Source organism: Gymnodraco acuticeps, unplaced genomic scaffold (genome assembly GCF_902827175.1).
Source record: "Gymnodraco acuticeps unplaced genomic scaffold, fGymAcu1.1, whole genome shotgun sequence".
Lineage (NCBI taxonomy): Eukaryota > Metazoa > Chordata > Actinopteri > Perciformes > Bathydraconidae > Gymnodraco > Gymnodraco acuticeps.
The window spans coordinates 1,369-27,922 of record NW_022991024.1 but is presented as its reverse complement, the minus strand read 5'-3'; the positions used below and the strand labels follow the sequence as shown (position 1 = coordinate 27,922).

General features: G+C 43.3%; 1 protein-coding gene across 1 annotated transcript; it reads left to right on the top strand.

The window, feature by feature from the left end:
* Positions 1-1,972: 1,972 nt before the first annotated feature.
* Positions 1,973-22,111, top strand: LOC117559535 (transcription initiation factor TFIID subunit 4-like; the record flags this gene model as incomplete). The annotated part of the gene is given in 6 exon segments (XM_034236324.1): positions 1,973-2,101; positions 6,967-7,089; positions 9,501-9,590; positions 12,924-13,115; positions 19,428-19,500; positions 21,540-22,111. Coding segments are annotated over 6 exon segments (828 nt in total), but the record flags the coding sequence as incomplete, so codon positions are not given.
* Between the last annotated feature and the right edge of the window lie 4,443 nt (positions 22,112-26,554).

Below are 26,554 nucleotides of genomic sequence, written 5' to 3'. Positions count from 1 at the left end.
GTCAATGGGGAGCTCATTCCACCATTTTGGAGCCAGGATAGCAAACCCATGTGTTTTTGCTGATGGGAACTTGGGTCCCCCTCGCAGCGAGGGTGCAGCGAGCTGTTTGGCTGATGCAGAGCGGAGTGCACGTGCTGGGGTGTACGGTTTAACCATGTCCTGGATGTAGGAAGGGCCAGATCCATTCGCAGCATGGTAAGCAAGTACCAGTGTCTTGAAGTGGATTCTAGCAGTTACCGGAAGCCAGTGAAGGGAGCGGAGGAGCGGAGTGGTGTGGGAAAATTTAGGAAGGTTGAAGACCAGGCGAGCCGCTGCATTCTGGGTGAGCTGCAGAGGTCGGATGGCACATGCAGGTAGACCAGCCAGGAGCGAGTTGCAGTAGTCTAGGCGTGAGATGATGAGAGCCTGGACCAGAACCTGCGTCGCTCTCTGAGTCAGCTGGGGACGTATCTTCCTGATGTTGTAAAGCGTGTGTCTGCAGCATTTTGTATTCAATTCTGATCCTACTGTAAGAAAGTAGACACATCTTCATATGGTTGATCCTCCTTATCTTAACATACTTCATGTTGACTTATAGCAGTGGTTCTCAAAGTGGGGGGCGCAGAGGCATGACAGGGGGGGGCGCGAGAGACCAGGAGAAAAAAAAAAAATGTAAATTATTGATTCGAAAATAATATGATGCAGTACTATTACGTCTGGGTCTCTGTGTTTCATTAAAGCTCAGCTCTGTGTGTGTGGAACGAGCCATTTTGTGTGCGTGCGCGCGAGAGAGAGAGCACCGGTACCGGAGATCGTTGATGTTAGCTTCTGGTGCTAGCGAGCTACGCTAACGGATATAAGGAGTTTTTTCAACAACAAAGTGGAGGAGAGTCCTCTCCTGTCAGACTGAGAGTCTCAGTGAGCTAAAGGACTCTCTCAGTGTTATCTCAGTGGGTCTCAAACGTTTTGGTCACCATTAATGTAAACCATTATTTCCGAGGCACACGTTTATATGATCATTATAGTTATAAAAAAATAAGAGAATCAATTAAAAATAAGTATGAAATACTATATGACATTAAAAAATGAATAAAGTTTAAAAGGGGAGTGATTTGCAAAATAGCCATAAAGAAAAAGTAAATCTGTTTACAGTTCTGTTTCAAATGGTGTTGAGAGATGTATCCATAGATCTCTTTATGTTGCTCTCAAAGTGCACCAGATTGATGCATTTAACTTCAATATTTAGAAATCTTCCCGGGGGAGCATGCCCCCGGACCCCCCTATGTGAGGTCCACACACCACCTATAAAAATAGCACGTTACCCCTGCTTACACCTATATGCCGTGAGCTGATTATCGAGCCTTCATTGTAACAGTCGCGGGTACACTGTGTATATGCGTGGGGAGTGTTGCAGTAGAACATTCCTCTGTAGCGCCCAGTACATTAATGGGAAACCCTAAATGTTTGAGCACCCTCTATGAAACGTCAAGCTACCCCACAGCACCCCCAAAACAAATCTCTGGCGCCGCCACTGAGCCTGACTATTTGTGTTGGGGGGGGCCCGACTTTTTTTTTTCTCCAAAGGGGGGGCCTGACAGAAAAAGTTTGAGAACCACTGACTTATAGTCATGTGATGCTGTGTGGTTTATTAATTTGTAAAGTTATGTGTACGCTTAAACCACGCAATGACGTCTGAGTTTAGTGAACACTTTAAAAATAAACTGGTATGAAAATGATGTGGATAACATCAGGGCCATGTCTAGTATGTGTGGCTTCCCTTTTCAGGTAGGTGACTCTTAAGTCAAATCTGTTGAAGGCCTCCCATCTTTCTCAGCCTGAAGCCCCCCCCCACTCTTCCTTGTCTGTTAAGTGATGTCGGGCAGCAGAAGTGACAGAAGTGTGTCTCTGCCTCCTGTTCTCTGTGGCCTTGCTGCGAGCGAGGCGTCACTTCCTGTTTATCTCCCTGTTTACCTCCCTGTCTCTTCCTCTTCAGAAGGGCCCCGTGGCTCCAGCTGTGACGGCTCCGCAGCAGACCCCCGTGGCCGTGGCCCCCCCGGCCCCCCCCCAGCCCCCCCAGCAGACGGGCGTCACCGCGAACACCGGGGGACCCATCGTGTCCGGGGTCCGTTTCTCTCTCTCTCTCTCCGCCCGCTCTCCACCCTCCAGGTCCTGTCACAGCTGCCAGCAGGCTGCCTGTGTCAGGACTCGGACCCCCGGCCCTCCCCCCTCCTCACACAGCTGGCCACAGTCTCACACATGCCCACACACACATTCACACTCATACATTCACACAAGTTCAGGCCAACCGAAGGACATATAGACGTAGACATTAAAGGTCATCTATTATGCAAAATGCACTTCTTCATGTCTCTTCAACATCAACATGTGTCCCCTCTTCTTCATGTCTCTTCTACATCAACATGTGTCCCCTCTTCTTCATGTCTCTTCAACATCAACATGTGTCCCCTCTTCTTCATGTCTCTTCTACATCAACATGTGTCCCCTCTTCTTCATGTCTCTTCAACATCAACATGTGTCCCCTCTTCTCCATGTCTCTTCTACATCAACATGTGTCCCCTCTTCTTCATGTCTCTTCTACATCAACATGTGTCCCCTCTTCTTCATGTCTCTTCTACATCAACATGTGTCCCCTCTTCTTCATGTCTCTTCCACATCAACATGTGTCCCCTCTTCTTCATGTCTCTTCCACATCAACATGTGTCCCCTCTTCTTCATGTCTCTTCTACATCAACATGTGTCCCCTCTTCTTCATGTCTCTTCTACATCAACATGTGTCCCCCTCTTCTTCACGTCTCTTCTACATCAACATGTGTCCCCCTCTTCTTCATGTCTCTTCTTCATCAACATGTGTCCCCTCTTCTTCATGTCTCTTCTACATCAACATGTGTCCCCTCTTCTTCATGTCTCTTCCACATCAACATGTGTCCCCTCTTCTTCAGGTCTCTTCTACATCAACATGTGTCCCCTCTTTTTCATGTCTCTTCTACATCAACATGTGTCCCCTCTTCTTCACGTCTCTTCAACATCAACATGTGTCCCCTCTTCTTCATGTCTCTTCTACATCAACATGTGTCCCCCTCTTCTTCATGTCTCTTCCACATCAACATGTGTCCCCTCTTCTTCATGTCTCTTCTACATCAACATGTGTCCCCTCTTCTTCATGTCTCTTCTACATCAACATGTGTCCCCTCTTCTTCATGTCTCTTCAACATCAACATGTGTCCCCTCTTCTCCATGTCTCTTCTACATCAACATGTGTCCCCTCTTCTTCATGTCTCTTCTACATCAACATGTGTCCCCTCTTCTTCATGTCTCTTCTACATCAACATGTGTCCCCTCTTCTTCATGTCTCTTCCACATCAACATGTGTCCCCTCTTCTTCATGTCTCTTCTACATCAACATGTGTCCCCTCTTTTTCATGTCTCTTCCACATCAACACGTGTCCCCTCTTCTTCATGTCTCTTCTACATCAACATGTGTCCCCTCTTCTTCATGTCTCTTCTACATCAACATGTGTCCCCTCTTCTTCATGTCTCTTCTACATCAACATGTGTCCCCTCTTCTTCATGTCTCTTCTTCATCAACATGTGTCCCCTCTTCTTCATGTCTCTTCTACATCAACATGTGTCCCCTCTTCTTCATGTCTCTTCCACATCAACATGTGTCCCCTCTTCTTCAGGTCTCTTCTACATCAACATGTGTCCCCTCTTTTTCATGTCTCTTCTACATCAACATGTGTCCCCTCTTCTTCACGTCTCTTCAACATCAACATGTGTCCCCTCTTCTTCATGTCTCTTCTACATCAACATGTGTCCCCTCTTCTTCATGTCTCTTCCACATCAACATGTGTCCCCTCTTCTTCATGTCTCTTCTACATCAACATGTGTCCCCTCTTTTTCATGTCTCTTCTACATCAACATGTGTCCCCTCTTTTTCATGTCTCTTCTACATCAACATGTGTCCCCTCTTCTTCATGTCTCTTCTATATCAACATGTGTCCCCTCTTCTTCACGTCTCTTCAACATCAACATGTGTCCCCTCTTCTTCATGTCTCTTCTACATCAACATGTGTCCCCTCTTCTTCATGTCTCTTCCACATCAACATGTGTCCCCTCTTCTTCATGTCTCTTCTACATCAACATGTGTCCCCTCTGTGGAAAGAGACTCTGAAAGTTTCAGGAACAAAGATTCTCTCTCTTTTTGATCCATTTCTATAAAAACCTGTCTGAAAAAGAGCTGATCAGATTTTGGCCACTTTATGATGTCATAACGATGTTTTGGCTTGTGTAACCATTAGCCAATCACCAACCAAGGTAACCCCCCCCCAACCTTATCACCTGAATCTCCTCTCCTATGTTGGCTCATAAGTTAAGTTATAAGTTAGCAAAATGTAGGTAAATTAGGCTTGATACATGAATAAGCTTTAAGAACAAAACAGCCTACATCACAGCTCTCTATAGGGTTTCATTTATCTTGTTAGCAGCTCATGCCTTAAAACAGAAGCTTCAAATATAATACGATTAAATAGGAACGGTGTGTTTCAAGCTTGTTATGTAAATAAGTCATTGGGCTTTTCTTTTATCAACTAAGATATGTTAGAACATGTTTTCAACAGGAATTGACTGGATTTATTTGAAAAGTGGTCTTATTAACACATGAATACTAATGTGTAATATTTTTCTACATATATATTTAAGAAGTACAATATAAGAAAAGCACAAGTTGCATTTGTGGGCCGTATTCCATTATACTTTTTTTATTTGCTGAGGGCCGATTCAAAATGGCCCGCAGGCCGCATTTGGCCCCCGGGCCGTAGTTTGGACGCCCCTGCTGTAGATGCTCACACCCCTCAGAGAAACCGAGCCACACGTCTCCATGTATCGAGGCCACAGATTCTCTCAGGGCTTCACTTTGTTTCCTCCGGCTCTGTGAGAGGTGCCAGCTCTCATTCGGCTGCTCTGGTTTCAGACTGAGGCTTGTCAACTTCTTACATTAGCTTAAAGGTCACCTATTATGCAAACTCCACTTCTTCATGTCTCTTCTACATCAGCATGTGTCCCCTCTTCTTCATGTCTCTTCTACATCAACATGTGTCCCCTCTTCTTCATGTCTCTTCTACATCAACATGTGTCCCCTCTTCTTCATGTCTCTTCTACATCAGCATGTGTCCCCTCTTCTTCATGTCTCTTCTACATCAACATGTGTCCCCTCTTCTTCATGTCTCTTCTACATCAACATGTGTCCCCTCTTCTTCATGTCTCTTCTACATCAACATGTGTCCCCTCTTCTTCATGTCTCTTCTACATCACATGTGTCCCCTCTTCTTCATGTCTCTTCTACATCAACATGTGTCCCCTCTTCTTCATGTCTCTTCTACATCAACATGTGTCCCCTCTTCTTCATGTCTCTTCTACATCAACATGTGTCCCCTCTTCTTCCATGTCTCTTCTACATCAACATGTGTCCCCTCTTCTCATGTCTCTTCTACATCAACATGTGTCCCTCCTCCCCCTCTTCTTCATGTCTCTTCTACATCAACATGTGTCCCCCTTCTTCCTTTCTTCATGTCTCATTCTACATCAACATGTGTCCCCTCTTCTTCATGTCTCTTCTACATCAACATGTGTCCCCTCTTCTTCATGTCTCTTCTACATCAACATGTGTCCCCTCTTCTCCATGTCTCTTCTACATCAACATGTGTCCCCTCTTCTTCATGTCTCTTCTACATCAACATGTGTCCCCTCTTCTTCATGTCTCTTCTACATCAACATGTGTCCCCTCTTCTCATTGTCTCTTCTACATCAACATGTGTCCCCTCTTCTTCATGTCTCTTCTACATCAACATGTGTCCCCTCTTCTTCATGTCTCTTCTACATCAACATGTGTCCCCTCTTCTTCATGTCTCTTCTACATCAACATGTGTCCCCTCTTCTTCATGTCTCTTCTACATCAACATGTGTCCCCTCTTCTTCATGTCTCTTCTACATCAACATGTGTCCCCTCTTCTTCATGTCTCTTCTACATCAACATGTGTCCCCTCATTCTTCATGTCTCTTCTACATCAACATGTGTCCCCTCTTCTCCATGTCTCTTCTACATCAACATGTGTCCCCTCTTCTTCATGTCTCTTCTACATCAACATGTGTCCCCTCTTCTTCATGTCTCTTCTACATCAACATGTGTCCCCTCTTCTTCATGTATCTTCTACATCGACATGTGTCCCCTCTTCTTCATGTCTCTTCTACATCAACATGTGTCCCCTCTGTGGAAAGAGACTCTGAAAGTTTCAGGAACAAAGATTCTCTCTCTTTTTGATCCATTTCTATAAAAACCTGTCTGAAAATGAGCTGATCAGATTTTGGCCACTTTATGATGTCATAACGATGTTGTGTCTTGTGTACCCATTAGCCAATTAGCAACCAAGGTAACCCCCCCCCCCCCCCCCCTTATCACCTGAATCTCCTCCTAGAGCACCATTGAGTTCTTTGTAACCAAATGTCTCTCAGAGGGGCGTGGGGAGGGGCTCCTTATTTTCATCTAAAGTAACAGACAGAGAATCAGCACTTTGGAAACAGGGCTGAAACAGAGGGGATTATGGGTAATGCTGCAATGATCTGTTTGGTGTTTGGAGCCAAACACTTCAGAGACATGTTCTGTATATATCTGAGACCTGTAATATATTGATGGAAAACAGAATAATAGGGGACCTTTAAGTTATATCATTCTGTAATATATCTGTGGAGTATTAAGGAAATGATTGCAGGTCAAATACAATACTTTCTGCTCCGGATTTGATTCAACACCTCTATTTTAACATGAAATTCTGATACAAATCCTATGCCAAATTAATAAAAAAAGGCGTCCTGAAATATCTAAGACATTCAGCATTTTGTAGCCTTTGATATCTGATGTTTTTGTTTCTTTGTACAGAAGATGAATACTTATTTTCTTTTTGTTTCCTACAGGAAATGCAGGAGAATGTGAAGAAGTGTAAGAATTTCCTGGCCACACTCATCAAGCTGGCGTCTCACAACTCTCCGTCCCCAGAGACCTCGAAGAACGTCAAGTCTCTGGTCCAGGACCTGCTGGTGAGACTCACAACAATAAACAACACTTATGTTATAGAGAGAGAGACAGATAGAGAGATAGATAGATGGACAGACAGACAGACAGACAGACAGACAGACAGACAGACAGACAGATGGATGGATAGATAGATGGATGGATAGATGGACAGACAGACAGATAGATAGATGGATAGATAGATGGATGGATAGATAGACAGACAGACAGACAGATAGAGAGACAGATAGATGGATAGATAGATAGACAGACAGACAGAGAGACAGATAGAGAGATAGATAGATGGATAGATGGATAGATAGATAGATGGATAGATAGATAGACAGACAGACAGACAGACAGACAGATAGAGAGAGAGAGAGATAGATAGATGGATAGATAGATAGACAGACAGACAGACAGACAGACAGATAGAGAGACAGATAGATGGATAGATAGATGGACAGACAGACAGATAGATAGATGGATAGATAGATGGATGGATAGATAGACAGACAGACAGACAGATAGAGAGACAGATAGATGGATAGATAGATGGACAAACAGACAGACAGACAGATAGAGAGAGAGATAGATAGATAGATGGATGGATAGATAGACAGACAGACAGAGAGACAGATAGAGAGATAGATAGATGGATAGATGGATAGATAGATAGATGGATAGATAGACAGACAGACAGACAGACAGACAGACAGACAGACAGACAGACAGACAGAGAGACAGATAGAGAGATAGATAGATGGATAGATAGATAGACAGACAGACAGAGAGACAGATAGAGAGATAGATAGATGGATAGATAGACAGACAGACAGACAGAGAGACAGATAGAGAGATAGATAGATGGATAGACAGACAGACAGACAGACAGACAGACAGACAGACAGACAGACAGAGAGACAGATAGAGAGATGGATAGATGGATAGATAGACAGACAGACAGACAGACAGAGAGACAGATAGATAGATAGATAGATGGATAGATAGATAGACAGACAGACAGACAGACAGACAGATAGATAGACAGACAGACAGACAGACACTTTATTGATCCCGACATGGACAGTAATCTACAGATTAATTTTAACATGAAAAACAACACAGCTCTACTGGAGTCAGTGTTTCTTCAATGATTTTTTCTTAAGTAACTTCATTTGCACTTTAAAATACACTTAGGAGTAAGTAAGTATTGTGCAATGTGACACAATTACTGGACATAAAATACACACTGTTTTCACACACATGTAAATATATCAAATATGTATATATGACCCAATATGTATATATGGTCATTTGAATTATTTTCTTATTTTATTGTTATTTTATCATTTTAAATCTGTATCTTTGATTTTATTAATCTGTGTTTTCCAATTTTTCAATCTTACCCTGTTGCTGTTAAACTACTGCATTTAACCAAGGGGATTAATAAAGGTCCTTCTCATCTCATCTCATCTTAAAACTTGCATCCTTCACATTTTGTTGGAGTCACAGTGTTTCTCAATGTCGAGGAGGCTTGCTTGGTAGCACATGTACCTCCGAGTGAGTCCTTAAGAAGCGAGGCAAGAATACCTCCTAGCCTCGGAAAACGAAGAGTGGAACAGGCTAGCAAGTGTGCAAGTGTGCGTCATATGAGAGGCCCCGCCTTACATTTTCCTCCACAGATTTGGAAATTGGTCCGTGCGCAAAGCATTGTGGGGATTTTAAGACCGCGGAGTCTACACATCAGCAGCCTCGAAATGTCCCGCAACGAAGTACGCCCGGCTCGGTAGAATTCCAAGGATCCTGGACATTAGAACAGTCCTTCGGCGGGACTCGATGACGTAGTATGCTTGAAATAGTGGCTCTGGAGCAGCCTTCCTCGACATTGGAAAACACCCACAGTCTTTCTTCAATCATTTTTTCTTATGTAACTTAATTGTTTGCATTTTAAAATACACTTAGGAGTTCAGATTTATTAGATTTGATTTATTTCTGATGTGTAAAACAATAATACAAAAATGTAACATGATAATTATTATACAATACAAAATTGATATACACAAATATTACTGATTCTAAATATGTATAAATAAATACTCTACTTAATTACACATCTGAAAAGGCGTGGGAAGACGTTTACACTTATTTAATCCCACCCCTTCTCCCAAAAACGAAATTACTAACATATATATATATATCTTAGTTTGTCAACCTTGCATCTTTCACATATTGTTGTGTTGCCTGTTTCAAACCTGTAGATGGCAGCAAGAAACTCTAAACCCTCCTCTCTCCTTCATGCATTTTGAAACCCAGTTAGACGTTCATGAGCTTCAGCCCGAGGACGCAGGATGAGAGCCGATGATCAGCCGGTGATGGGATGTGTCATCTTGTTGCCTCTCCTAAAGTGTTGTTTTACTTTCCTCTCCACCAACAGGATGCAAAGATAGAACCGGAGGAGTTCACCAGCCGGCTGCAGACGGAGCTCAAGTCCTCTCCGCAGCCCTACCTGGTGCCCTTCCTCAAGGTGGGGCGCTCGCTTATAAAGTGTCTTTTTTAACTTCTTTGTAAGGTCCCTTTCCCTCTGGACCAAAAAAGCCACGACCATACTCTAACATCTGGCTTTAGGGGTCAGAGGGAAAGGTTGGTGGGAATATGTTCACCCCTTTTCAGGCCTGACAGTAGAATGACACACACACACACACACACACACACACACACACACGCACACGCACACGCATACACACACATCCACCCATACTGACAGCTTATCAGAGCGGATGGTGGTCAACACTTATTGTCTCAATGATTATAGTTTGTTATTGTTTTGCTAAATCTGATGAGACGTATGTGATGAAGGAGCAGGAGCATTCAATTTAAGCAGGTGATATTAATACAGTTTATTTGTAGCAAGCCAACAACAAGTGTGTTTGGAACAGATCCTCTTCAAAAAATGCTTATTTTATTACATTTCTTTAATAATTACGTGAACATATTCAACAACAAATTGTGAATTCCTCAAATATTGCAAATCATATCGCAATGTAAGTCAAAATAAACGCAATGAGTTATTTTTTCAAGGTGTGCAGCCCGAAAGCCCTTGAGCATTAAATTGACCCCCCAAAAAATCACTTGCCCCTTAAATCCCCCCTTAACACGGCTCCTTAAGCTGCTGCTCTCATGTTATTTACCCAAACTGACCCCTAAAATAGTCCTTTGCATGGCACCAAGGGCAGTAATGAACAGGCCTGACAGTAGAATGATACACACACACTCTCACACACACATCCGCCCACTCCCCTGTGGCCTGACTTCTGACTGTGTGTGACAGTGTGTCCTGCAGCGTGTAGCCTTCAGCTTCCTGCAGCCAGCCGTGATGAGCGTCACGACCCGGCCACAAACACATGTTGTCATGCAACGTTAGGTCTCTTACGTCAAAAATCTGCCTGAAATAGTCTTTATGGAGCAGCAGCAGCAGCAGCAGCAGCTCCACTGTGACAGAGGCTTATCACAACTGGCTGATGGCCATGTTCCATGTGTGGTGGATAATAAACATACTGTGGGTTTATCATCACGAAATCAAGTCAAACACTTTAACTGCGTGTATACAAAACACATTTTGAGGTCTATGGCTTTCAGGATCATTTTTACTATACAATTATTGTGTCCAAAATATTTCATGATAATGATATTATCCATAGGTGAGGGTAGGAACGAAAATGGCCCGGTAGACAGAGAGCTTTGCCTTCTGGCTCAGCTCCCTTTTCGTCACAACGGTGCGGTAAAGCGACTGCAGTACCGCTCCCGCTGCTCCGATTCTCCGGCCCATCTCACGCTCCATTGTTCCCTCACTCGAGAACAAGACCCCGAGATACTTGAACTCCTTCACTTGGGGTAAGGACTCATTCCCTACTTGAAGTGGACAGTCCATCGGTTTCCTGCTGAGAACCATGGCCTCAGATTTGGAGGTGCTGATCCTCATCCCAGCCGCTTCACACTCGGTTGCGAACCGATCCAGTGAGTGCTGAAGGTCGCAGACCGATGAAGCCATTAGAACCACATCATCTGCAAAAAGCAGTGGTGCAATCCTTAGTCCACCGAACTGCAGACCCCCTCCCCCACGACTACGCCTCGAAATCCGATCCATGTATATTACAAACAGGATTGGTGACAAAAGGGAGCTGAGCCAGAAGGCAAAGCTCTCTGTCTACCGGGCCATTTTGGTTCCTACCCTCACCTATGGTCATGAAGGATGGGTCATGACCGAAAGAACGAGATCGCGGATACAAGCGGCCGAGATGGGTTTTCTCCGCAGGGTGGCTGGTGTCTCCCTTAGGGATAAGGTGAGAAGTTCGGTCATCAGGGAGGGACTCGGAGTTGAGCCGCTCCTCCTTCGCGTCGAAAGGAGCCAGTTGAGGTGGTTCGGGCACCTAGTTAGGATGCCACCTGGGCGCCTCCCTAGGAAGGTGTTCCAGGCACGTCCAGCTGGGAAGAGACCAAGGGGTAGACCTAGGACCAGGTGGAGGGATTATATCTCTTCACTGGCCTGGGAGCGCCTTGGGATCCCCCAGTCAGAGCTGGTTGATGTCGCCAGGGAAAAGAAAGTTTGGGGCTCTCTGCTGGAACTGCTACCCCCGCGACCCGACCACGGATAAGCGGGAGAAGATGGATGGATGGATGGAATGATATTATCTAGAAAAGTAAATCAATAAATAATGCCATCAGTCTAATCAATAGTTATTTTTGTTTATTCTGTCTCTCTTTTTGGCAAATTAATTACACTTACAAAAGAGACAAGTCTATAACCATTACACTGTATAAGCTTGAGAGGGCAACCACATGACCTGATGAACAACAAATCCACAATTTCTAACACCTGGCAAAATGATATAATCATATGTGCATTATCAGCATGATGTCAGTATTTCATTTTTTAAATAGCACGATTATTGTCAATGCAGGTAGAACACAACAGCCCTTGTCATGTCGCCATCGTTTTTTCTTTAGCCCATAACCATGTTTTGATTACACAGTGACCACAGCGCAGTGTGTGTGTGTCCCTCTTCCTGCTGTATCCTCATGTGTTGATAACATTACACAGTGACCACAGTGTGTGTGTGTCCCTCTTCCTGCTGTATCCTCATGTGTTGATAACATTACACAGTGACCACAGCACAGTGTGTGTGTGTCCCTCTTCCTGCTGTATCCTCATGTGTTGATAACATTACACAGTGACCACAGCACAGTGTGTGTGTCCCTCTTCCTGCTGTATCCTCATGTGTTGATAACATCACACAGTGACCACAGCACAGTGTGTGTGTCCCTCTTCCTGCTGTATCCTCATGTGTTGATAACATTCCACAGTGACCACAGCACAGTGTGTGTGTGTCCCTCTTCCTGCTGTATCCTCATGTGTTGATAACATCACACAGTGACCACAGCGCAGTGTGTGTGTGTCCCTCTTCCTGCTGTATCCTCATGTGTTGATAACATTACACAGTGACCACAGCGCAGTGTGTGTGTGTCCCTCTTCCTGCTGTATCCTCATGTGTTGATAACATCACACAGTGACCACAGCGCAGTGTGTGTGTGTCCCTCTTCCTGCTGTATCCTCATGTGTTGATAACATTACACAGTGACCACAGCACAGTGTGTGTCCCTCTTCCTGCTGTATCCTCATGTGTTGATAACATTACACAGTGACCACAGCACAGTGTGTGTGTCCCTCTTCCTGCTGTATCCTCATGTGTTGATAACATCAGACAGTGACCACAGCACAGCACAGTGTGTGTGTGTGTCCCTCTTCCTGCTGTATCCTCATGTTTGCCTGTAACCCTTGTCTCTCTCTGCCCGTCAACAGAAGAGTCTCCCGGCCCTCCGGCTCTCTCTGTTGAGCAGTCAGCACACCGTGACCTATCCCCCGCATCAGGGACTCAAACCAGCACCCGGCGGCCCCCCCCCTGCCTTCGCGGCTGGGCCAGCTGTCCGCATCCGCCCCCCCCACAGCGTCAGCGTCACCGCAGGAGCCGGGATGGGACATGCAGCTGGCATGGTGTGTATGGAGGACACTCAGTTATCAGTGTTTACGTTCACTGTTTGTCTTTAAAGGTGATTTACAGGTTGTTGTTTTTTTAAACAATATTTGTATTGAAGTTTTCAAGTCTTACGAACATTACACATTCATAAAAGGGTCAGTCTAGGTGGCAGATACAGTGTGCAATCAAATGAAAAGGCAATATAATCGAAATATTTGTATAAACATAAGAAGTTAAAATTTGTGAATTTTACAATTTATGAGAAGTAAACATTACAGTACACCTTGGAGATGAATATTAAGTGTTATATTTTTAAAATGTTGCAACCCTAAGGCAATGTAACCTCCACTGGACACACAGCAGCACTGTGTGTGTGTGTGTGTGTGTGTGTGTGTGTGTGTGCTTCTGTCTCTCTTTTTCATATTTTCCTTTCTCACTCTTCCTCTCACTCCCCTCATCTTCCTCCTCTCACCCTTTTCCTCACTTGTTTCTCTCTCTCTCACTCTCTTGCTCTCACTCTTTTCTCTGTCCATCTCTCTCCTCTCACTGTATCTCCCTCCCTCCACCCGTTAACCGTTAAAGGGTGAGACGAGGGAACTAGGCCAGCCCCGGGTCAATTTTAAAGCAATGTGGCGGCCACAGTCTATGTCCAGAACAAGCCTCCGGTCTCTCGCCATCTCTATGTCTCTCACACACACACACACACACACACACACACACACACACACACACACACACACACACACACACACACACACACACACACACACACACACACACACACACACACACACACACACACACACACACACACACACCAACATAAGCTATCACACATAACATTAGTGAATGATCGCCCCGGGCCCAACAGCGCTAAAAGTCCTCTGCTCCCAAAGTAGTACGGGTAATATTTCTTACAGTAGGCTGGGAAATGTTTGAATTTAATAAATGTTTTGTAAAGTTTAGCAATTGTAACTTAAAGTGTATACATGTGGAGTCATTTATTTAAGGTTTATTTTATGATTAACCCCACAAGGAATGTACACTTAAATAAAGGTTAGAATAGAGGTAAGATAAAGGTACATGCTGTAGCAGCAGATAGCATGACATGATGTATGTGTTTACGGCTTGTTTTACAGCCAGAAAATGTAATTCTTTGATGCATTTAGGGTTAAAATGTTATTTAAATGGCCAACATTTTGTAATATTTTCGAAAAAATTCCACCACTAGTTTTAACGAAACTTGCTGGACCTTAAATGACCTCGGGGCAATATGATATATCTATTGAAAGGCAGTGCATGAATGGAGTAACTAGGCCACATCACCACAGAGCACTGTAACATTGTGTATGCTCTAACTCTCAAACTAATGTGGTCAAATATATAAACCTCTACCTCAGAGGCTGCAATAAAAACATGTGTGCAACCATTGATTGAAAGTCATAAAGAAGCTGTGCTACCAGTTGCATAACTAACATGTGTACTTATGATGCATTTCAAAACATTCGTATGATTACAAGGTCGTTGCTGAGAAGATCGGCAGACACCGTCAGTATTTAATTCCTGTTATAAAGTAGAACATCTGAATACACTTTTTTACTTTACCACGACGTAACGTGTGTGTGTGTGTGTGTGTGTGTGTGTGTGTGTGTGTGTGTGTGTGTGTGTGTGTGTGTGTGTGTGTGTGTGTGTGTGTGTGTGTGTGTGTGTGTGTGTGTGTGTGTGTGTGTGTGTGTGTGTGTGTGTGTGTGTGTGTGTGTGTGTGTGTGTGTGTGTGTGTGTGTGTGTGTGTGTGTGTGTGTGTGTGTGTGAGCTTCATTAAGGAAGTGGGGGTCTTAAAATAAAGAGAACTAGCACTGAAATAACTAGCATGTGAAAAATGTTGCAATTATGTGTTTTAAAAAGCAGTCAAATGGAAATATAACTGTATATCATTTATTTATACCAAACATTCAATGGTTTTATTTGTCAGATGCAAAATAGGGTGGTTGTTGGCAATGGAAATATTTAGTCCCAGACCCTGCGAATAGTGTAACATACTTAACAAATAAATACATTATCGTAAATAAGGAAGTCAAATAATGATACCGTGGTGCAAGCAAAACGCAGAAATAAGATTTATGAGATTGAACAGAATGTACGTTCCTGTATTCTGTTATGATATATGAATAAATTAAAGTATATATATATGGACTTGGTTAAACACAAGCCTTTTACCGTCTGTTTCCCAAACTTTCTACCTGACTTCTCCTAACTGTGTCGCGGGTGGCCAGAGGTGCAGCTATCTCCGCCTGTGCTGAATTCTATTTGTCTCCTTTTCCTCCCACTCTCACAAGCCCCTGCAGTGGCTCTCTGGGAAAATGGCCTCTGTCTTTTTCTCCGTAGCTTGAACAGTAATATAGCATGTGTCAGGGAATGGAAAACAAGGCTAACAAATATGCAGCAAGAAGCAAACTGGTAGGAATGGATGGCTGAGCCTGAGGGGGGGCCTGTGGCTGCTACCAAGGAAGGAAGTGACTCTAATAGCCCAGCAAAACCCCCCCTTCCTCATCCCCATGCTCCTTCTTCTACTACTTCTTCTTCTACTTTTTCACTGCCGTCTTGACTTCTTTTGCCTTTGTCTTATCTGGAAAAGCAGGCAAATGTAGGTCAGTGACAGAATCCATCCTGCTTTAGCCTTTGCATCACATTCTGTCTGATAACGTGCAGGAATAACCATCGTAACATCTTCTACCCTTAAATTCATATATATAGCCAAATATCAGAAATCACACATTTGTCTCACATTCTGTCTAATAATACGATAACACTTTAATGGTCAGATCAAGTCTGAAATGTGACTTGCTTCACAGCAGCTCCATGTGTAACATCAACACAGACACATATCAAGACACGAACAACAAACATTGAACATAACGGCACGATCACTGAGAGAAGACTGAGAGCCTTCAGCTGTGAGGATCGACTGATGCACAAAGGAGTGGCGTGGAGGAATGTGCAGGAATAGCCATCTTTAAAATCTTTCTTGCATCTGTCCGCTACTCTTAAATGAATATATATAGACACATATTAGAAATTACACATTTGTCTCGGGGGCTTTACAGTGTGTACAGCATTCGACACCCCCTACCCTTAGTCCCTTGCTGTAACAAGGAAAGACTCCCAAGAAATCCCACGATTAACGGGGACAAATGTTGTAAACCTCCAGGAGAGCAACAGAGGAAGGGGCGGTGGTGGCAAAGTCGATAGGGACTTGGCTTGGCAACTGGAAGGTCACCAGTTCAAGTCCCGGCAAGACCAAGTGCTACCGAGGTGTCCCTGAGCACTACCGAGGTGTTCCCCACACTGCTCCCCGGGCGCCGTTCAAAATGGCAGCCCACTGCTCCTAACACTAGGATGGGTCAAATGCAGAGAAACTATTTCCCCACGAGGGATTAATACAAGTCTATCTTATCTATCCCTCTCCCAGGACAGACAGACGTGCAGTAGATGTCGTGTGCAGACCTTAAAAAACAGGGTCATTAAAAACCTGGAAAAGTCATGGAAATTCAAAAGGCTAATTCCAGGCCCTGGAAAAGTTATGGAAAACAATATGTTTCCCAAAGTTTTGGAAAAGTCATGGAAATGTAACTAAAGTTGCATCAAATATAATTTATATTTTATCTAATCGCTGAAATAGTAATACGATAATGATAATAAATACTGTATCGTATCGTAATGAAACGTAAAATGGCATTTAACTGACGAGGTGTTTTGCTGGTGAGAGATTTGAGTTGCTTTAGCGTGAAGCTAGTAAGCTACTATTTGATTTGTTTTAGAGAGGCACGACATGTTTCAGATGCAGACCTTATTTTCCTGTTCCATGTTAAAATAAACCATTTTCAGTGGAACGCCGAGAAAGAGTCATGTTTTTGGTCCTGGAAAATTAGGTACAGGTCCTGGAAAATTAGGTAATGGTCCTGGAGAAGTCCTCGGAAATTAGGTAAAGGTCCTGGAGAAGTCTTGGAAAATTAGGTAATGGTCCTGGAGAAGTCCTCGGAAATTAGGTAAAGGTCCTGGAGAAGTCTTGGAAAATTAGGTAATGGTCCTGGAGAAGTCCTCGGAAATTTGGTAAAGGTCCTGGAGAAGTCTTGGAAAATTAGGTAACGGTCCTGGAGAAGTCCTCGGAAATTAGGTAAAGGTCCTGGAGAAGTCTTGGAAAATTAGGTACAGGTCCTGGAAAATTAGGTAATGGTCCTGGAAAATTAGGTAATGGTCCTGGAGAAGTCCTGGAAAATTAGGTAATGGTCCTGGAGAAGTCCTCGGAAATTTGGTAAAGGTCCTGGAGAAGTCTTGGAAAATTAGGTAACGGTCCTGGAGAAGTCCTCGGAAATTAGGTAAAGGTCATGGAGAAGTCTTGGAAAATTAGGTAACGGTCCTGGAGAAGTCCTCGGAAATTTGGTAAAGGTCCTGGAGAAGTCTTGGAAAATTAGGTAAAGGTCCTGGAGAAGTCCTCGGAAATTAGGTAATGGTCCTGGAGAAGTCTTGGAAAATTAGGTAAAGGTCCTGGAGAAGTCCTCGGAAATTTGGTAAAGGTCCTGGAGAAGTCCTCGGAAATTAGGTAACGGTCCTGGAGAAGTCCTCGGAAATTTGGTAAAGGTCCTGGAGAAGTCCTCGGAAATTAGGTAAAGGTCCTGGAGAAGTCTTGGAAAATTAGGTAACGGTCCTGGAGAAGTCCTCGGAAATTAGGTAACGGTCCTGGAGAAGTCCTCGGAAATTAGGTAATGGTCCTGGAGAAGTCCTCGGAAATTAGGTAAGGGTCCTGGAGAAGTCCTCGGAAATTAGGTAATGGTCCTGGAGAAGTCTTGGAAAATTAGGTAACGGTCCTGGAGAAGTCCTCGGAAATTAGGTAAAGGTCCTGGAGAAGTCTTGGAAAATTAGGTAACGGTCCTGGAGAAGTCTTGGAAAATTAGGTAATGGTCCTGGAGAAGTCCTCGGAAATTAGGTAATGGTCCTGGAGAAGTCCTCGGAAATTAGGTAAGGGTCCTGGAGAAGTCCTCGGAAATTAGGTAATGGTCCTGGAGAAGTCTTGGAAAATTAGGTAACGGTCCTGGAGAAGTCCTCGGAAATTAGGTAAAGGTCCTGGAGAAGTCTTGGAAAATTAGGTAACGGTCCTGGAGAAGTCCTCGGAAATTAGGTAACGGTCCTGGAGAAGTCCTCGGAAATTAGGTAACGGTCCTGGAGAAGTCCTCGGAAATTACGTAAAGGTCCTGGAGAAGTCTTGGAAAATTAGGTAACGGTCCTGGAGAAGTCCTCGGAAATTAGGTAACGGTCCTGGAGAAGTCCTCGGAAATTAGGTAATGGTCCTGGAGAAGTCCTCGGAAATTAGGTAATGGTCCTGGAGAAGTCCTCGGAAATTAGGTAATGGTCCTGGAGAAGTCCTCGGAAATTAGGTAACGGTCCTGGAGAAGTCCTGGACATTTGGTAAAGGTCCTGGAGAAGTCTTGGAAAATTAGGTAACGGTCCTGGAGAAGTCCTCGGAAATTTGGTAAAGGTCCTGGAGAAGTCTTGGAAAATTAGGTAATGGTCCTGGAGAAGTCTTGGAAAATTAGGTAATGGTCCTGGAGAAGTCTTGGAAAATTAGGTGAAGTCCTCGGAAATTAGGTAACGGTCCTGGAGAAGTCTTGGAAATTAGGTAATGGTCCTGGAGAAGTCCTCGGAAATTTGGTAAAGGTCCTGGAGAAGTCCTGGAAAATTAGGTAACGGTCCTGGAGAAGTCCTCGAAAATTAGGTAATGGTCCTGGAGAAGTCCTGGAAAATTAGGTAAAGGTCATGGAGAAGTCCTGGAAAATCATTGGTGAAAAAGTGTATGAACCCTGAAAAAGATGATAAAATGGCTACATACAGTAGAATGACACAAAAGATAAAGAACATGTATATAAAAAAGATGGATCCAGGTGGACGTCAACAATCTTCCATGTGATTGTCGACATCACATGAGTGCAGGCAGGACTTCAGCAAGCAATACTTTAATACCTGACAGTAGATTCAAAATCAGTACAAAAATGACTTGTTTTATGTCCTATATATATTCATGTTGCTGTTGGAGGAGCCTGGGACTTCAGTTCGTCATTGCCGTGTCTACACTGTAGCTACTGTGACAATAAAGCCTTGAATCTTGTTGAAAATGTTGTGCTACTGACTAAGTCTTGTTCCAAGAGAGTAATCTTGAGCAGAAGCAGTTCAGCAGACATGCCAGGTTTATAATCTCGCCTCATTTACAAATTGTGTCATTCTTTGAAATATTGAAGTAATGATGTGTGTAATCTGTGTTTGTGTTTGCTCCTCAGGGAATGAGAGCAGGCGCTATGAGTGGCCAGGTCCGGATGCCCATGGGGATCACACATCCTGTCAGAGCGCAAGGTATGAAGGACTTCTGCAGCCACTTCTTTATTTGAATTCAATGACATCTTTACCAATTTACAATTTATATTTAAGGTCACCTATTGTGCAAAATCCTCTTCTTCATGTCTCTTCTACATCAACATGTGTCCCCGCTTCTTCATGTCTCTTCTACATCAACATGTGTCCCCTCTTCTTCATGTCTCTTCTACATCAACATGTGTCCCCTCTTCTTCATGTCTCTTCTACATCAACATGTGTCCCCTCTTCTTCATGTCTCTTCTACATCAACATGTGTCCCCTCTTCTTCATGTCTCTTCTACATCAACATGTGACCCCTCTTCTTCATGTCTCTTCTACATCAACATGTGTCCCCTCTTCTTCATGTCTCTTCTACATCAACATGTGTCCCCTCTTCTTCATGTCTCTTCTACATCAACATGTGTCCCCTCTGTGGAAAGAGATTCTGAAAGTTTCAGGAACAAAGATTCTCTCTCTTTTTGATCCATTTCTATAAAAACCTGTCTGAAAATGAGCTGATCAGATTTTGGCCACTTTATGATGTCATAACGATGCTTGTGTAACCATTAGCCAATCAGCAACCAAGGTAACCCCCCCCCCCCCCTTATCACCTGAATCTCCTCCTAGAGCACCATTGAGTTCTTTGTAACCAAATGTCTCTCAGAGGGGCGTGGGGAGGGGCTCCTTATTTTCATCTAAAGTAACAGACAGAGAATCAGCACTTTGGAAACAGGGCTGAAACAGAGGGGATTATGGGTAATGCTGCAATGATCTGTTTGATGTTTCAGCCAATCAGAGACAGGTTCTGTATATATCTGAGACCTGTGATATATTGATGAAAAACATTATAATAGGGGACCTTTAATGTCAATAGGATTAAAATGTATTGACCTAGGGGGAAATAGCAACATACAGAAATAGACAGTACAGAAGCAGATAGAGAAAAATATATTGTAAAATTGTGCAGGACTTAAATTGAGTATAAAATTAAATGTACAGATTTCTTTAAATTCTGGGAGCTTTGAATTTCAGTTTTCCCTTTTTTCTGAAGAATCAGAATCCCCTTATTAGTGCCACAGCGGGGAAATGAACTGTGTTGGAGCCAAAGTGGCATACGAGGTAAAAAAGGAATGGCTTAATATTAAAAAAAAGACACCCTTTGACACCAGTTTTTCTTCTGTTTCCGGCCTGCAGTTTCAATGTCTCCGCATGCAAGATATGTTCAAGATTCTCAAACTCATCCAGACCTTGTGGTTAAACAAATGAAAACCTGTTCAACAGAAGATAGCCATTAGTGGAAGCCTGATCGTTCCCTCCGTTGGCCTTAAGATGTGTAAACAGGCTCACAGAGAACAGGTGTTTTTTCTTCCTCCCCTGTCTGGTTAGAAAGCCTCCTCAAACATTTGCGCTGCTGCTTACTCACACTGATTCACAAACACTCTTCCCACTGAAGCCCACAAATATCGCCCCGACAGCAACCGGGCGTAACGCTCCCCTAAGAGAGCGCTGTGCTCTCAGGTGCTGTGTGTAAAGTGTGTAATGTGTGTGCGTGTTTCTACCTGTGTGTGTGTGTGCTATCGGAGGTGCATACAAATTTGATCTGCCCCCTTCTCCTAGATCGCCTGCAGTGAAAGATCTGTAGGTTGTTTTATGCCCATAAATTGGAATGCGGGGATAGTTCTAAAAATACTTTTCTGTGCCTCTTGGCGAGGAACATGCCTGTTAAAATCAAGTTTGAATTCACTCTGGCAGTCCTCGTGCCTCTCTGGAAAACGTGTCTCGGAGCAGGATGCGGTTTAGGAGTGTAAGGAGAGCCGGTGAAGCGCAGTGATATTGACAGAGCGACGCTGTACGCACCAACCTGAGGAGAGCGACAGTACAAACCCCCCCCCCCCACTTTCTTACTCAGCCCTGCGAGGATGACAGTTGAAGGTAGTCGTAAGACAGGAGGATGTTTGATGCAGATAGGAGGCGACGTTTCAATGATAACTCCTCTCCTGTGTTCATAACTCGTCTTTGCTTCCCCTCTTTCTGAACAGGCACAATGTGCAAGGCAGGATTCATCCAAGGCAGAAGTCCCATGGCGGCTCAGATGTGTGGAAATCAGAAAAACAAGCTCAACGACCCCGGAGGAGGCTCTTTCAGGTACGAGGAGTCAATCAATCAATCTTTATTTATGAAGAGCTTTTTAAGACACAGAAGGCAAAGTGAATCACAACCAAAACATGAGGGCAAACAAATTATTACAGATTTTAAATGAAAACATAACTACACCCCAGTTCTTAAATATGAGGTACAAAAGTGCCTCATTAACCAAAGATAAACTCCCATAATCAATTAAAACTCTTAATACCAACAAAGGACAGCAAAATGAAATACATATAACATTTTAATAAAAACAATACCACCCCCCAGTTCGTAACAGAGGTAAGACGAAGTGCTTCACAAACCAATTATTATCAAAAACAATAACGATGAATACAAATTAAAATAGTATAAAAGCCCCCTCCCAGTTCATAAGCAGAGCAGCACATCATCCCATGATCAATACAAACATTTAATACCAACATATGGACAAAGAATATATAAAAACATCATTACAGGAGTCTATTGGGCCCTTCTCACTTCTCTTATTTTTCATTTCCTCGCTCCTCGGTCTCGGTCTCACCGGAAGTTGATTTGTCTGCGCCATCTTGAGTAGCGTCCCAATGGCCTTATTTCTGCCGGAGGATCGAGGAGCGATAATGGAGGAGCTATAACCGAGGAACCACCAGACCATCCTTCGATGAAATCCTCAGACACTCGCCCCGCCCCCTTACTGTGTATCGCTCACTGATTGGACGAGGCAGTGCATGCACTGATCTGATGCTTCTTGACATGAGAGCAGTTTCCCAGCGGAGTGAAGAAAACACATGAACCTCACGGGACTCACTCCTCAGTTTATACTGTGTTTTGTTTCAATTAATGTATCATTTAGTGACAAATATGTGATATATCTGAACAACAAAGTGGTCAAAAATCATTTTATTCATGATCGCTTTTTTCGTTTTACATTTTCATTTATTGTCATTTCCATTCAGTCAGTCATTAAGTGCTATTAAAATGTTAATGTGCTACATATCCACACAAAGTGTGCAATCCAATGAATGTTAATCTAACTGGGTTTTGATAGATAACATATCTCTTTTTCTTCTCTCAATTATTTTATTTCTATTGTGCACTCTAATCAATATTAATCAAACTATTGTTCGTTTATACATTTTAAGAATGGCGTTTATCTTTTTTGAGAATGAGTTCTTCTCTTATTTTATTTATTGGGGTCTACAACAGATGATACAAATGTTTGTGTCAGTAAATGTGTACTAACAGAGGCGGGGGTGTTTGTGAAATAACGGGGACAGAGCTGGCTGCTGTCAGACGATCAGCTGTGCAGCGTCATCACAAACGGACATCGCTTCACGTGACGCTCCGGAGGAAAGGACGTCCCATTGCTCTTAAAACTCATTTCCCTGCTTCTCGTGGTTTCCTTGCATCTCTCCGTGCTTCCCTGGTGGGAGGGACTAGACGCAGGGAAACGACGCAAGTGAGGGAAGCAAGGAATCCATTTAACCGAAGTGAGAAGGACCCAATGATGTGCTTCTCAAAACAAAACAATTAAAATAATAATACATCAAAACGAAAGGGACCATCCCTCCCAGTTCATGGACAGAGCAACACACTTAGCCAAACACTTAATTCCAAAAAAAGGGCAAAGAAAAATATATAAAAAAACAAAACAACTCCAAAAAAATCCCCAAATACAAATAAAAGCACGACGAACCGCCCTCCCAGTTCAGGGACGGAGCAACACATGATCAATAAAAACACTTAATACCAAAGAATAAATACAAACAATGCCATCCTTCCAAGTTCACAAGCAGCACATGACCTTATGATCAATACAATCACCAAAACATGTCAACAAAAACAAGACTGGGTAAAAAGAGAGTTATTAAATGTCACATTTTAAAGGTGGGTCTAAGGGTGGGCTCTTCAAAGTAAGAACGCTGTCCTCAGGTCGATAACAAAAGAAGCCTCGCTGTGGGTCTTTTAAAAAAACGTAACTTTAATGATTCTAAGTTTAGCACTTGGTTCTATGCTTTAGAGCAGTGTTTCTCAAACTTTCATACCAAGGACCACTTAACCAATAAAAAAACACTCGCGGACCACCTCACTCCACAGATATCCAAAATCACATCGTTTTTCTAGAACAGATTACAAATCGCCTGAAAATGGTACAAACAAGTGGCAACATGTGTGACGAAGGTGTTGCGCTGGGCTATATCATGCAATCGAAAGTGAAACTTAAGCTCGCTCCATTGCGGAGATATTCCCGTGAGAGTGCGGAAAACTTAAATGTATTTATTTATTTAAAATGTGACATTTTTACCAATATACTCACGGACCACTAGGGGGCGCTCACGGACCACACTTTGAGAAGCACTGCTTTATAAGTTAGAAATACATCTGATGAATTAATGGGCGTAGGAAGCATCCTCAATGTGGGTAGGACAATTTGACGCGGGTGTGGGCAGGTGGTGGAGGGAGGCATGTGGTGCAGTGGATTGTGCGTAGGTGTTCGGATCAGGGGGTCACAGGTTCAAACCCCGCTGCAGTCAGCATGTCGTTGTGTCCCTGAGACACTTCACCCCAAATTGCTCCTGTGGGGATTGCCCACAGTATTGAGTATGTAAGTCACTTTGGATAAAAGCGTCTAACAAGTGACATGTAATGTAATGTTTTTTTAAATGTTGAAGTTAAAAGCATCAATCTGCTGCACTTTGAGAGCAACGTTAGGGACTAGATCTATGGATACATCTCTCAACACCCATGTGAAACAGAACTGTGTAAAACAGACTTACTTTTTCTTTATGCATATTTTACAAATCACTCCCCTTTTAAACTGTATTTTAGTTTTACTGTCCTATAGTCTGAGTTGGAATTATTTCATACCTGTTATTCTCTTATTTTGTATAATGATCATATAAAAGGTGTGCCTTGGAAATACTTGTTTACATGAGATAACTTAGACTAAAGTCTCTCGTTCACTCTCTCTCTCTCGCTCGCTCGCTCGCTCACACAAAATGCGCTCCTCGTGCCACACACACACAGCCGAGCTATGACACACAAAGACCCAGAATAACTTAATGCTGTATCTATTCTTTTCAATGGCTTTATTGTATGATATGACAGATGAACAGATCGCCACTGGGCTTACAACTAAAGACACAGCTACGCACAGAACGCAGCATGTGTACGGCTCCTGTGTGCGGCTCTGGTACAAAGTAGCAGGGAAAACATGGGACGGAGTTTCATTGATTTGGGCATTCTCTCAATAAGAAAGTGGAATGGATTTGATAATGAAGCCCCGACACATCGCTCTACAAAGGGCGGCGAGTGGATAGACCGATGCACGGACTTTCCGCATAGTAAAAGTGGGGGGGTCTAAACTAATCATTTTAAAAGGTGGGGGGGACTTGTCCCACCCTCATATAATGGCTGTGACGCCCATGGATGAATAACTAGGACCAAGACCATTAAGAGCATTAAAAAAACTATTATCTTAAAGTGTGACATCTCAAGCTCACAGGTAGCAGAGACGGTAAACATGGGGGGCTTTGTTTCTCGTCCTCGTTAATACTTTTGGAGTGTGCCAGTAATTGTAGTGGATGTATATTCTTTTAGGGAGATCGGAAAGTAGAGCATAAGATAAGAGGTACTTTATTTATCCCAAATTGGGAAATGTTTGCGTTGCAGCAGCATAAAAAGACAAAACAAGGCATTGCGCATAAGTAGAATTCAAAGAGTAGAAATAAACAATCTCAAAATTGAATTAAAACAGGATTAAAAAGTTGAACATATAAAGTAGATAGAAAGTCTATAAACTCTGAAAAGGACACAATATGAAGCAGGATATTATTCACATGAATCTCCAGGTAGTAAAACATGCATTAATGTCTCGAGAAACAGCCATACTTTGCATTATTTTAGACATGATGCAATGCCATTTTTTCATTTGTACATATATAGAAATGTATTTATTAGGATAAGCCCCTTGACATGCACCATTTCCTTTTCAAGGGGTCCTGACAAAAGCATCGTCTTACAGACATCCATGAACAAAATGACAGAAAGCAAAGCATGACAAACAGGGACAAACCATCAGTAAGGAATGAATAAGTACAATTCATGAAGTATTTTTTATTTAGCCTTTATTTATACAGGTGTAAAAATCTCATTGAGACACAATGTCAAGAGAGACCTGTCAGTGGTAACACTACCACACAAAGTTACCGACAGGACACTAAACACAGTAATACATACAAGCATTGCATTGCTCAGTCAGTAGGGGCTTGGACTGGGAGCCGTAGGGTCGCCGGTTCAAGTCCCCGACCAGACCTAACATGTGGAGTGTGGACTGCTACTTGGAGAGGTCCCAGTTCACCTCCTACCCTGCCGTGGTGCCCTTGAGCAAGGCCCTTGGACAACCCCCCCCCCACTCCCATTGCTCCCCGGGCGCTGTACAATAGCTGCAGTGGCTCCTTGTAGACTCCTGGGTTGCGTTCCGATAATCCAAAAATCAGCTCCTAAATTCTAACCCTATCTCCTATTCCTTGACCTCTGAGTGAAACGTCACGGGGTTAAGGGATAGTGGATAGGAGAATTCAAAAGGATTTAGGAGAAGAGACTGCGGTACTTAAGAGAATCCGAATGCACTTTCACTATCCGACGTGTTTATGATGCGCCAGCGGACGTCATGAATGTGCGTCTGCTGCTGTGGGGTAACCATGGAAACTACAGTTTCCTATACAGCGGACTACAACATGGATGTTTAATAAGAACGAGGGACTACTGTAAACTCATCTAGAGACTCTGCACCGTGCTCTGATGCTGTTGCTTTATGCTTTATGAACGGGGACAACAGAGAAACATATTCTTCATGACCAAAGTTAGAATTGAAATAAAAAAGGAAAGTGAAACTTATGCTCGTCACCCTCTCCCTCCGGTCCACATT